This window comes from Polypterus senegalus, chromosome 12 (genome assembly GCF_016835505.1).
Source record: "Polypterus senegalus isolate Bchr_013 chromosome 12, ASM1683550v1, whole genome shotgun sequence".
Taxonomy (NCBI): Eukaryota; Metazoa; Chordata; class Cladistia; order Polypteriformes; family Polypteridae; genus Polypterus; species Polypterus senegalus.
This window is the reverse complement of record NC_053165.1, coordinates 129,008,304-129,021,490: the sequence shown is the minus strand read 5'-3', so window position 1 is coordinate 129,021,490 and position 13,187 is coordinate 129,008,304. Positions and strand designations below refer to the sequence as shown.

The 13,187-nt window shown below is 39.7% G+C and overlaps 1 protein-coding gene across 1 annotated transcript in view; it reads left to right on the top strand.

Moving 5' to 3' along the window:
• si:dkey-24l11.2 (uncharacterized protein LOC100034462 homolog) overlaps positions 1 to 13,187 on the top strand; it is an 82,905-nt gene that overhangs the window by 37,827 nt on the left and 31,891 nt on the right. The window contains exon 9 of the mRNA XM_039773416.1: positions 11,557 to 11,671. Within this exon, the coding sequence (XP_039629350.1) occupies positions 11,557 to 11,671 (115 nt within the window). The remainder of the gene's footprint in view (positions 1 to 11,556; positions 11,672 to 13,187) is intronic.

Below are 13,187 nucleotides of genomic sequence, written 5' to 3'. Positions count from 1 at the left end.
ATTGCTATTTGTATTGTCATCACATTTTTTTTTTCAGTCATTAGCTCATGACTATAGGTAAGGACAGTGATGTAGATAGGCTGGTAAACTGAAAGTTTTGTCTTTAGGGTCCGCTCCCGCTTCACCACCACAGACTGGTACAGTGCCCACAAAACAGCTGCTTCCGCTCTAATTCATTTGTTGCTCACATTTCATTTTCCTGTCACGTGTGAATAAGATCCTAAAATACTTGAACTCCTCCCCTAATGGCAGTTATTGAACAGACTCCGACACACACACCCAACCCCCATGTCTGAAGGAAAGAATCCACTCTTTTCTGAAAGAGAAGTATGACCGTAGTCTTGGAGCTGCTGCTCCTCATCTCAGATGCTTCACATTTGTCAGCAAAATGCCCATGTGCATACTAAAGCTCACAGTCAGTTGAGGCAAAGAGTACAACATCATCTTCATGAAGCATCAGTGCTACCGCTGGATTCCACAACTAAATACCCTCAGATCTTCAGGTATGCCATGATACCCTATTGATGAAAAAGACAAAAAGCAGTGGTGACAAGACATAATGTTGACGAAGTCAAACACTCACTGTTAACAAATTTGACTTAACACCAAATATTCAGACATTGCTCTTACTGCATTCAAAAAAACACATTTTTGAACAAATAGCAATTGGCACACAACAAATAGCACAAAGTAGTACCAACAGACTAAGAGGATTTCTGCAGAAGTGCTTATGGAAGCAAAAGCTTGAGCAAGGGAGGAGTTTGGAGAGGCCATGGGTAAAAACTATTGGATGACCTTGAGGTTGTACTAGCAAGCAGTTTGATGCCTTAGGAGGTGGAGGCCTGACCTCACCCAGACTGTATAAAGCAGTGATGGAGAGGGGCTGACTATTTTGCTGATGATGTGCTCTTTTGGGGAAGTTGTTGAGCATTAGAAGGAACACTCTGAGGAATTCCTCAAACCAGTGGATATGCCCTCCTATTCAGGAGGCAGCATTGAACACGTCTGGGGGTGGGTGTAAATCACCTTTGAAATCCCAGGCTGTTGTGGTATTTCTCATATTTAATAAAGGTTACAAGAGGGTGTGTTCCGACTACAAAGGAATCACACTCCTCTGCCTTCCAGGTAAGGTATATGCAAGGGTGCAACAGAAAAGAATCCATCTGATGTTTGAGCCGAAGATATAGGAGGAACAATGTGGATTCTGTTCTGACCATGGAAGAGCAGATCAACTCTTATGATGTTATGTTCTTTTTCTAAAACTGTTTGAAAAAGTGATGTGGTAGCAACAGAGGGATGCCCAAGGACAGAAGATATTACCTCTTATTTCAGTACACAAGCTTTAGAAGAGTTAGTTGCCACAGCTAAATGTTCTGGAAAGCTATTTAACTGTTTTAATTACATGTTTTTGATGAATTGAATTTTATGTGGCTTACTTCATTGCTAGTTTATAAGTACCTTTATAATCCATTAGATGGCACTCAAATATCAGGACCATCTGGAAAACAAAATCATTCAGAAATTGTAAAGTAGACAGTGATCACTATTTGATTTTGGATTACTTTCCTTTCACCTTTTTATGGCATTACATTTGATTGCCTAAACCTTTGTTTTGAATGTTCAGTAAAAACTCAACAATTATAAAATAACAATTATTCAGTTGTTTGCATGGTTTGTGTGTTTATGTTGACAGTAAAACCATTTAATCAAAAATCTTTTTTCAGTGTTTTAATTTAACTTATTATTGGGGTAGACGGCATGAGAAACTACAGTTAAATTCAGGAGAGCTGTAAAGGTTAGAGACTGTACAGTGTTCTCCCTAGCGTCTTTTAGCCGGGCACTGTGCCCGGCTAATTTAGTTGAGCATCCGGCTGTCATCTTGCATGACTTTGCACAAGCAGGTTAATGATCTGCAGAGATGGCAATGGACAAGCAGGCAGATGGGCAAATACTTTAGAAGCAGGATCACAAGTGGGAGAGGCACAGAGCGGGATACAGTATTGCTGATCACTCAATTCTGAACAAGCTAATAGCAGGAATGAGGCACAGCGGAGTTCACAAGCAAAGAGTATGGGAAGGTGGACTTTCGAGAGGGGGCTGTACATGATAATAGCTGGGGCGTAGCAGCTTAATACAGCAGCAAGGAGTATGGGTGAGAGGGGGCTGTACATGCTAATAGCAGGGATGGAGCAGCAGTTCACAAGCTGTTCACAAGGATGTTGAGGTGGGTGGGCGAAAAGAGGACTGATAAAATAAAAAAAAAAGACTAGTGGAACAACCCGTCAGATATCAGAAAAAGGGCGTCAGGAAGTGACATCTCTGCTCTAGAGCAAACTGGAATCGGTCAAATTGAAAGATCTGTATCTGTGTTAAATAGCTTACTGAGAGATGCCTTTGTGGGAGCTTTAAGATCCATGTATTGGTTGGCAAAACATTTGGTTGCCACATACAACGTTGTTTGAAAAGCTGTTGGAACACTGTAAAGAAATAGGTTGTTCCTTTTTACAACATCTCAATATTGGTAAAAATGCACATTACACTTCTGAAAGAATAATGCAAGAGCTACTGGATGTCTTAGCATCAGAAATAATATCTAACATACTGAAAAATATACACGCTGAAAATCTTTACAGTATTCTGTTTGATGAAACCACAGACATCTCAATGGCTAGTTTTTAACAGAAATCCAAAATACTCTGAACATTCCCCAGATTGAGCTGAAAATGGCCAGTGACACTAGATGGCTGTATCATGGCTTTGTAGTACATTCACTATGACAGTGTATGATGAGTGCCATAGCTGTGCTGGAAAGAGAGGCCACTGAATGAAATGACATCACAGCTGAAGGATTGAGCAGATGTATTAAAACGTACAATTTTGTTTCCTCTCTGATGATGCTTTCAGACGTATTACCTTTGTTGTCCAAACTATTTAAGGCTTGGCAAAAGCAAGATGTCAATCTTACCGAAATTGAGCCATTTTGCTCCCCACAAAATTGTCCATCATGGAGTTGAAAGAAATTCCTGGGAGATATTTTCAAAGCCTTCATCATTGTCTGGCAGAAGAATGGTCAGATCTCTGCATTGTTTATACACAGAGTGATGTAATGTCATTCAAAACTGCAATATATGATAAATACCTAGAGACAGTTGTCAAGCACCTAGATGCTAGATTCCCTGACTTGCCAATTATTTCCAGCTTTTCAAAAGTTTTCATTGCAGAAACTTATGATTCAAGTGAGTCTGCTGAAATTCTTTTCGATCATTACTCCAAAGTGGTAGCCCTCCAATTTTAAAATTTGAAAGTAGCAGGCAAGAATGGACAGTTGTGTCAAAAATTATCAGAAGTCAATCATACAAAGACTTCAGTCCAAAACAGATTTTACTAAAAATGACAACGACATCAGAGCTCACAGTCGTTTCCAAATTTAGCCAGACTAGCTCATATTGGGCTAGTGATCCCAGTGAGCACAGCTAAATGTGAAAGGAGGTTTTCTGCCCTTAAAAGGATCAAGACATGTTTGAGAAATTGCATGAATCAAAGCACGCTAAATAATTTCATACAGATCTCCTTGGAGGGCCCAGATCCTGGGGACTTTGATTATGGGAAAGCTGCAGACAACTGGGTGTCAAGGAAGAAAAGAAGAATAAATATTTAACTGAAGACATCTTCTGCATATGCAAGTTGGCTTTAAAGAATATTTTTAAATTTTTCTTCATTAGGTTTCCCATACTTTTTTTTCATTGTTTTCACTTTTCTTCCTGACAGCAACAATACTTATGCCTCTTGGTTTGTCATAACAATTTTTATTAAACATATTTGTTAGAGTTGCCGGATCCTGAATTTGATACTTCTTAAATTTGATAAAAATATTCTGACATAATTGTCATACCTTAAAAAAGAGAAGTCATATTGAGCATTGGAAAATAATCTATACTAATAAAAGGCAAAGCCCTCACTGACTGACTGACTCACTGACTTACTGACTCATCACTAATTCTCCAACTTCCCATGTAGGTAGAAAGCTGAAATTTGGCAGGCTTATTCCTTACAGCTTACTTACAAAAGTTAAGCAGGTTTCATTTCGAAATTCTACACGTAACGGTCATAATGGTCGACAACGTCTGCCATGTTGAACTTTCTTATTTACGGCCCCATCTTCACGAAATTTGGTAGGTGGCTTCCCTGAGCTAACCGAAACCAATGTATGTACTTATTTCGGTGGTATGATGCCACTGTCGGCCGCCATATTGAATTTTCCAACATCACTAATTCTCCAACTTCCCGAATAGGTAGAAGGCTGAAATTTGGCAGGCTCATTCCTTACAGCTTACTTACAAAAGTTAAGCAAGTTTTATTTCGAAATTCTACGCGTAATGGTCATAACGGTCAACAACATCCGCCATGTTGAACTTTCTTATTTACGGCCCCATCTTCACGAAATTTGGTAGGTGGCTTCCCTGAGCTAACCGAAACCAATGTATGTACTTATTTCGGTGGTATGATGCCACTGTCGGCCGCCATATTGAATTTTCCAACATCACTAATTCTCCAACTTCCCGAATAGGTAGAAGGCTGAAATTTGGCAGGCTCATTCCTTACAGCTTACTTACAAAAGTTAAGCAAGTTTTATTTCGAAATCCTACTCGTAATGGTCATAACGGTCAACAACGTCCGTCATGTTAAACTTTCTTATTCATGGCCCCATCTTCTCAAAATTTGGTAGGCGGCTTCCCTGCGCTAACCCGAAACCAATGTACATACTTATTTCGGTGGTATGATGCCACTGTCGGCCGCCATATTGAACTTTTCAACAGTCTTTGTTACTTATGGGCCCATCTTCAAGAAATTTGGTACACGGGTTCCCAACGCTAACTGAATCCTACTTACGTACATATATACGTCCATAGCCTGCAGCTCGGGTCCCCCATCCCAACGCCTCCCACGCTGTTGGCTGCCTGCCTATATAAGGCCGTCCGTCACTCCGGTCTCTACATTCCCTTCCTTGCTTCGCCACGGGATTCACGTCTCCCTGCTGATAACTACAGCCTTTTTATTTAATCCACGGCTTCTCCACTGTTTTATTGTTCATTTATTACGATTATAGATATTGTGTAGGTATTTTAGACTTACTTTACATTGTTCAGGTACCCATTTCCTTTATCATTCCAACCGTACCCCCATTAACATGTCTATCGAGGTGATCACCATCAACAAAGAACTGTCACTTACCGAGTGGTTTCCAAGCCCGGAGATACCACCTACCTTTTTCATTCTCTTTGTTACATATTGCACGGCCATATCAGGCTCACTCTTGATATCCGGAGGAACATTGTGTCTTATGTATTGAATGACTGGGACAGGTTCAAGGTGTGGTCTGATGATGGTACAGGAGATAATTATACTACACAGGAGCACTAGAAGAGTGAAATGCTTAAGCCCTTCACCTATGGTTCTGCATGTGAGTTGATGGTTGCCGCTGAATTGTTCGGTTGTCACTTTCAAGTGTACCGAAATGGCCAAATATTTTACACCTTTCGACAACCGCCAATGCTTCTTAAACATCTTTGATTGACAGGTGACGATTTCAGTAGTGGACACTTTGATGTTTATGAATGTTTAAACTCTCAAAAGCTGGATGTGAAGTTATTGATGAAACCGGTTGTATGCTTAACAACGCTTGACAGATGCCGAATGTCTCTTCAACACAAGTCCTGCAAATACTGTCGTAATTGAAACAAACCATGAAACTCAAACCGATTATGACAGCAGCAATCCAAGCTGTGAGATTTGAGACAAGATTACTGTTCACATGGCCAACTGTAAGTTACATGCTCAAGAGTAAGCTCAGCGCACATCTTGGTCATATTACAACCGGAGGGCCGAACTGACAACATGGTATACAAAGAGATCCTTAACAAATAATTATTGGCATATTTTCCCACAGTTTAAAAAGGTTTACTTTTCTTCTTAATAAAAATTTGAATGCAGTACTTCGCCGCTGCGAAGCGCGGGTATTTTGCTAGTTAATAATAATTAACAAATAAAAATAGTGCACATTTAGTTTTCCCCACCACCAAATTTCCCCATCCTGCCCCACCCGGCTACTTTTTCCTGCCACCCGGCTGGAAAAAATTTCTGGGGAGAACACTGCTGTAGTCAGGGAAATTGGGCTCAGTATCCTGCAGTGTGGACAAAATGTACACTTCACACACATACACATGCATGTTTACTTTTGTGTTGTGTTTAAATTTATAATTGGGGAGTAATTGGTTTAGAGCAGCTTAAACTGCAAGCAGCATAAAGAAGGCAAGTAGAACTGTTTGTGAAGAAGCTTTGAGTATTTCCAATATTAATTCAATGAACTATTTATTAAAATATATATACTGTCTAATACATATTATGATTAATTTGTAGCAAAAGTTAAAAATTGGATTTATTTTATATGAATATATTATGAGGTATTGTTCTGGTATGACTTTAAACTGCATCTGACCCTGCAAGCGGTCCTCCTACTTGCAGAGAAATCATGGGAGTTGGTGACAGGGTGGGCAATCCGGTTACAAAAAAAAAAAAAACAACACAGTGATGACGAAATGACAGACGGGACTCCTTTTTGCTCTCTGCGGGAGTAGCTCTGCTGCAGCCGCCCATAGGAAGGGTACTCGCATTATGAAGGGGATGGGGGAAAACCTTCGGGAGCCCCCATACTCGGAATAGTCAAAACTGTCGGAGAGCCAATGGGGTCAGGCCTTTTGGGGATCAGAACTGGTGTGGTGCTGAGGCATCACCTGCTGCACGGCAGCACTCGGTGCCACCAGGATCCTGAGCAGTTTTGTTGTGTGGTGGTTGCAGCAATATGCTGTACCAGTTCATGCTCCTCAACCTGACTTGACCTTATTGTGAGGTAACCTGTCTAATTTTCCTATATAATATGCTACCATGGCTGTTAGTCTGTATGTCCAGGATTTTAAATCCCCTGTAGCTCGCAAACTGTTTTACCTATTGACTTGAAATTTGGTACACATATATTATGTGACGTCTACTATCCGCTTTCGGGATGATGATTTTTATTACTCTTTTTATTTTTATTTTATTTTATTGTAGAATCAACTTTCGGCAGCGCACAGCAGGGCAGCCATGCAGCACATGCGTATGGACGCCGTTCTCATTTCCTGCCATTTTCGCTAATCATTCTTGAGGCAGATTGAAGACATAAGTGCTAGCTTAAGTGAAAAAGTTTAAGAAAATGTACTAAGTAATTGCAACACAAAAACTAACCTAATCAGTTTTAACGCGAAAAGATACTGACGAATGAAGAGAAGCAGCGAGCTGTTAGGGTGGAGAAAAGAGGAGCTGCTCAGGAAGCAGCAAGCGCATCAACCTCTGCGCAAACAAATGCTAAACGGAGACAGAGTATGTAAACTAGGAATGCTCACATCAAGTGTATTCACTACACGTTATCGTGCAGTACGCCGTTACTGGTTTTGTAATAATTGGGTAATGCATATATTAATAAAATTAACGAATTATGATCGACTGTATCCTAATAACAGCAGAATGTTTCTTGTTGGTGATTTAAAGAATTAAGATATAAGAATCTGGCAAGCCTAGCTAAAGGATACAGCACCTGTGCTTCACTGCATATTGTGTCAATATAGTTTGTTGTTGCCACCCTAAGCATGCTCATGCTTAGACTGTTTAACTTCCTAAGTGGATATGCCATTTTCTACAGGTTTTAAAAAATGTCTTTGGTTTATATCAATAACTTGAAACAGTTTAAAAGCATGGTCTTATTTGAAATAAAATGCCTGTCTTTTAAATGCCTAAGATAAAATTAATTTCTTGAGATTTGCTATTTACGTAGGGCTACCAACACAATTTCTAGTTTGTGTATAATGGGGACATCCATTGATTTTTCCATCCAAACTTGATTTTGATATGAACATATGCCTTGCAAAGGGGAGACGAAACATTCATGACTTGAAATATTAACAGTTTAAAATGGTTGTTCATCTTATCTTTGCAGTCTGCTAACCCTGAGCCAATCAGCATGTCTAGATTTCGGTGTTTTCATGCTACTAGCCAATCTCTATTAAGCCAGACATTGCCACTTTTCTTGATTGTCTATGCAGTTTGTCCCATCCTACCTAAGTCAGCTGCATGCATCTAATCTAGGACTGGCACCTATTTGGATTAGGAATTTCAGTTTTTTGCTGGTTACTGGGCTAAGGAAAAAGGTTTTCTGATTTTAACCAGTGCAAGCCCATTAAGTTTCATGGTTTCTCCACTCATTTAATATACCCTAAACTCTCGATTACAGTTCCTTTTCTGAAGTAGAACTCAGGTAATTCATTTATTTATGTTGATATAGAAAAAGGTTTCTGACAGAAATCCTTTCTTTGTTTTGGACTAAAATTCTCTGGTAGCATTTATATATTTGATATCTTCCACATGAAAACATTATATCCGCAATTCCTACAACAAAAGGTTTTTGTTTCTTGTTCTTTTTCTTCATCCTGCTTAGATCAATATGTTTCCCAATCAGCATTCTGACCATGTTCTGAAACTCTTTTATCATATGTGCTTATATATAATGTGAAGACAAGGGAGGGCCAGAGAGCCCAAACACAAACATATAAAGACAGTACCGGGTTCAAACAAATGGGTGTTTATTGCACAAATACCTCCAAAAAAAAGTACCATAGCAAAAGTTATCACTCTTCCCATCACCTCTCTTCTCTTCACTTCACTGCTCTCCTCCAGTTGAGTGTTGCTCATTGTTCTCCCATCTTCGAATCGCCTGAACAAGGCAGTGCGGTCCCTTTTATTGAGGACTCGGGAGTACTTCTAGTGCCAGTGCTGTTGCCTGTTGGAAGTACTTTCAGGTATAATGGAAGTCCTACATAACTGGCAGTACATCTCCCTGCACTGCCCTCTTGTTGGCACCCATGGAACCCAGCAGGGCTGTGCTGCTGAACTACAATTCCCGGCATTTCGTGCTGCTGAATGGGCGCCAATATCAAGGGCCGCTTCCGTCTAGTGACTGCGGAAATAAACACCTCCCAGAGGCAGTCCTCCTTTTTTATCCCAGCCAGGGAAACTGCTTCACACATGCCAGGGCAGGATGCCTGCCCATTTGTCTAAAGCTTTCTGCCCAAATAAGGAACTATCTACTCTTCTGCCTGAGAGGTCCATACATCCATTAGGAAAGCCTTGTCCGGGTGCGACATCTTTCCCTCTCTTGGCTGGGATGCCTTTCTGTCCACTTGGGGGCTCTCATCCAGGTAAGGTATCTTCTTGATTCTTTGTCGAGATGCCCATCCATCCCATGTGCCACCTTCAATAATAATATCTAAAAAGATCCCCATTTCATTTAAATGGTGCATCAAGACATTTTATTTTGGAAGTATATACTGTGATGGGTGGCCGGCCGTTTATCCCGGCCAATACCCCCAAGCCGCCAGGTGGAGCCCTCCTTGCAGTATGGAGGTCCCCAGAAGACCAGCAGGGCATCATGGACATTGTAGTTTTTATACGCAGCCCTGCTGGATGCTATGGTGACCACTAGGGGACGCTGCAGGTAGGAACAACGGATATTTTCCCTACGTCCCGGAAGCACACATGGACAAGGGGAATGACGTGCTTCCGGGGTGAAGAAAAGGACTTTTTACCTGGCCTGGAAGTGATTGAGATCACATGGACTGGGGATTGGGAACACTTCCGGGTCAGGATATATAAAAGGACTACAGGAGCTCCCAGACGGCGAGCTGAGCTGGGTGGAAGGGTGGCAACGCGTCTGGGAGTGGAGGAATTGTTTATTAGTGATTATTGTGATTTATATGAGTATAGCGGAGGAGAGGGTGTTTTGTGCACTGTGGCATTTGAATAAAGTCGAATCTTGGACTTTTACCTGATGTCTGGAGTCGTGGACAGGGGTTCAAAGGAGCGATAGCGCCCCCTATCTGTCACAATACATACTGAATCTGTAAAATAAGTAAAGTTGTTGTAATGTGAGTTTTCTTCTTAGAAAGTAGAGTTTTGGTCACCTGCACGTTTTTCACAGCAAGAGTTTGGCATGACAGTAGGGATGGCTGAATACAACTGCAGAATCATTGAGTTTTATTGTAAAATTATTGTCTTCATTTTGCATAGAAATAGTAATAACATCTCAAAGTTGTATTTATTGTACAGAATTTCCTGCTTTAAGAGTCTGCATCACACTAAAGCATAAATTCATAGTCTTTAAGATATTTTATCCTGTTAAAGTTAAGAAAGTAGCCTATTATAAACACATTACAAGTCAGATCATCGTTTATACCTGCAAAATTTAGTTTTGAATTGTCACTTCAGGTATAATAATTTCTCTGAAGACCTGCTGTTTACTTCAGTGTGGCATGCATTTTCATAATTGAGATACTGCGTACTGCAGAAACCTCTTTTAATATGATGTGAAGATCTTTACAGATTATTTGTCAATAAGTCTCTCTGGTCAGCTAATCAGATTTGTTGATGAAAAAGTAAGCTTGGTTCTGACAAATGTGACATGTAGATCAACTTTTTTTTTAAATTTTCTGTTATGAGAAGGTTTTGTTTGGCAGTAATTGTCTACCATTCATACATCCGCTGCAAAATTTGGGAGTTTGTACCTCTGTACAGGTGTACGCTGTAAAATCTAAAAGTAGTCAACTTAATAGAAAAATGTAAATGTTGTACCATTTGAGTGTAACTAACATCTTTTCGCCTCTGAACAAAACAAGAAGGGTAGTAGTGCAGCAGGCAAATTATAGGTGTTTTTGGATTTTTTTTCTTTATGTGGGTATACAGTATACAGGAACTACCACAGTTTCAGCTCTTATCACATTAAAAGGAATGCTGCATTATCTTCTACAATTTATATGCCTAAAGAGATACCCACTTTAGATGATGACCCTAGGTGTTTTTGTCTTCAAATATGCATTTTTTTCACACTGGAAGAATTCTGCAATTCTTGTATTCTCTTGAATAGAGGTAATGAGTATTGCACTTTCTGGTATGAAATGATTGCATTAGCACAAAATATGCTATGTATATTGTGTCTCTTCCATTCAATAGAAAATGTATGTGAAAAAGCACATGGGATTCAGAAAGTATAGTGGATATAAAAAGTCTACACAACCCTGCCAAAATCACAGATTTTGTGTAAGAAAAAAATGATACCGAGATAAATGTATGGTTTTCTTTTCCTTTTTTCACTAAATAGTTTCTGATTTGTTTTCACCCTCTTTGTATAGATTACAATTTTACAATAAAGGTAGAATAAGTTCTGACAGGATTTACTGTAACTTGGGTTCATTTTTATCACACTTAATCTGCCATTTTGGCAGAGATGTGTAGACTTTTTATGTCCACTGTAAGAAGTTTCTTGTTGCTCTTAATTAGATTTTATGTCATTACATTTTCCATACAAGTTTAAAGGAATATAAATTCCTACTTTATATAGGTTGTTACCAGCAGTTCCACATATTTTGCGTTTCAGAATGTTTGTAATGTTTTTGTTTTTTTCTCTCTCCAAAGCTCCCACATTTCAACAACACAGGAAATTTTACAGAGACCCTGCAGTTCAGTCTGGCAAACCTCTACCAGAGAAAGGAACTTGTAAACATTACAGACAGAGTTACCGATGGTTAAGGTATGCAGATAATATCTTGTTCAATTGAAAAGTGATTATTTAAATACGAGAAGTCATGGTGTTCTTGACATTAAGGCTGTTGTTAATTTGGATATCTGATGAGCAGCTTGCTAAGGAGATAGTTGCTATGAAAGAAATACAAATTTAATTTCTAGATGTACTGACATATTACTTTATTGATATTTATATGTTTTAAGATCATATACAAACACTAGTTTGTAGAATTTAAAAATTCTTAGCTGGGGAAAGGTTTTTGATGAAGGACTTTACTGAAAAACATTTGAAGTGGCAAAATGTGCAGTATTTGAAATCCCCATAACTAACAACCATTAGATCCAGTAGTTCTGACATTTAGTATACATTCTGCAAGGTCTATAGTACACATGCTGGCTTGGCACAGGTGTATGAGCAAAGACTTCAAGCTTGCTTGGACTATTTAGATTTTAGTAGGCCAGTACTTGCTGCCATTTCATTATAGCGCAAACTTGCTTAAGCATCCACTAAAGTACGATACTGTACTTGCATTCAGATACTCACAAAAAATCAGATAAGAAGACTTCTACATTAAATGATGTGTAGTTCTTATCTATACTAATAAAAGGCAAAGCCCTCACTTACTCACTCACTCACTGACTCATCACTAATTCTCCAACTTCCCGTGTGGGTGGAAGTCTGAAATTTGGCAGACTCATTACTTACAGCTTACTTACAAAAGTTGGGCAGGTTTCATTTCGAAATTCTACGCGTAATGGTCATAACTGGAACCTATTTTTCTCCATTTAATGTAATGGAGTTGAGCTCGATGGCCGTGGGGGGCGGAGATTCGTGTGACATCATCATGCCTCCCACGTAATCACGTGAACTGGCTGTCAACGCAGTACGTAAGAAACAAGGAAGAACTCCAAAAAGCGCTGAAGAAAACATGCATTATAAAATTGAGAAGGCAGCGAAACAATAAGAAGCGAGCGAGTCACACACAGAACCATATTCATGAGTGCAGCTACTTCGGAAACAAAGCACGGTGTAAACCTAAAGTTTAAATTAAGTTCATAGACAGGCTGCTGCTGGCGTTTGTCATGCCCACGGCTAATTCGGGATACAAGTTTAATGAGAGGATGCAGGATATAAACAAGAGTTTTGATCACTTTGTAACTAAGTTAAAATTACTGGTGAAAGGCTGTGCTTATGCAAATTCCGAGAGACTGTCTTTGTGGGGGGATTGACAGTTTAGGTGGGGTGGGAGAGTCACGTCATTATCTCCCCTCCCATTCACCTCATTTCGCTGTGAGCTGAGCTTGGCAGCTAACACAGTCTTGCGGAACCAACTTTGTGACGCTGCCACCAAATACTCACAGGTTAATACACACGCTGTCTCTCCACACTCTGAATCCTCCAGGCCCTACTTACAAAAGGTTACATTGACAATCGTGTTACATTATTTTTAAAATGTTTCCTTTTCTTAGCACAAGCACAGCTGAGAAGCTTCGATGCATGTGCTCCATAACGTTAAAAAATA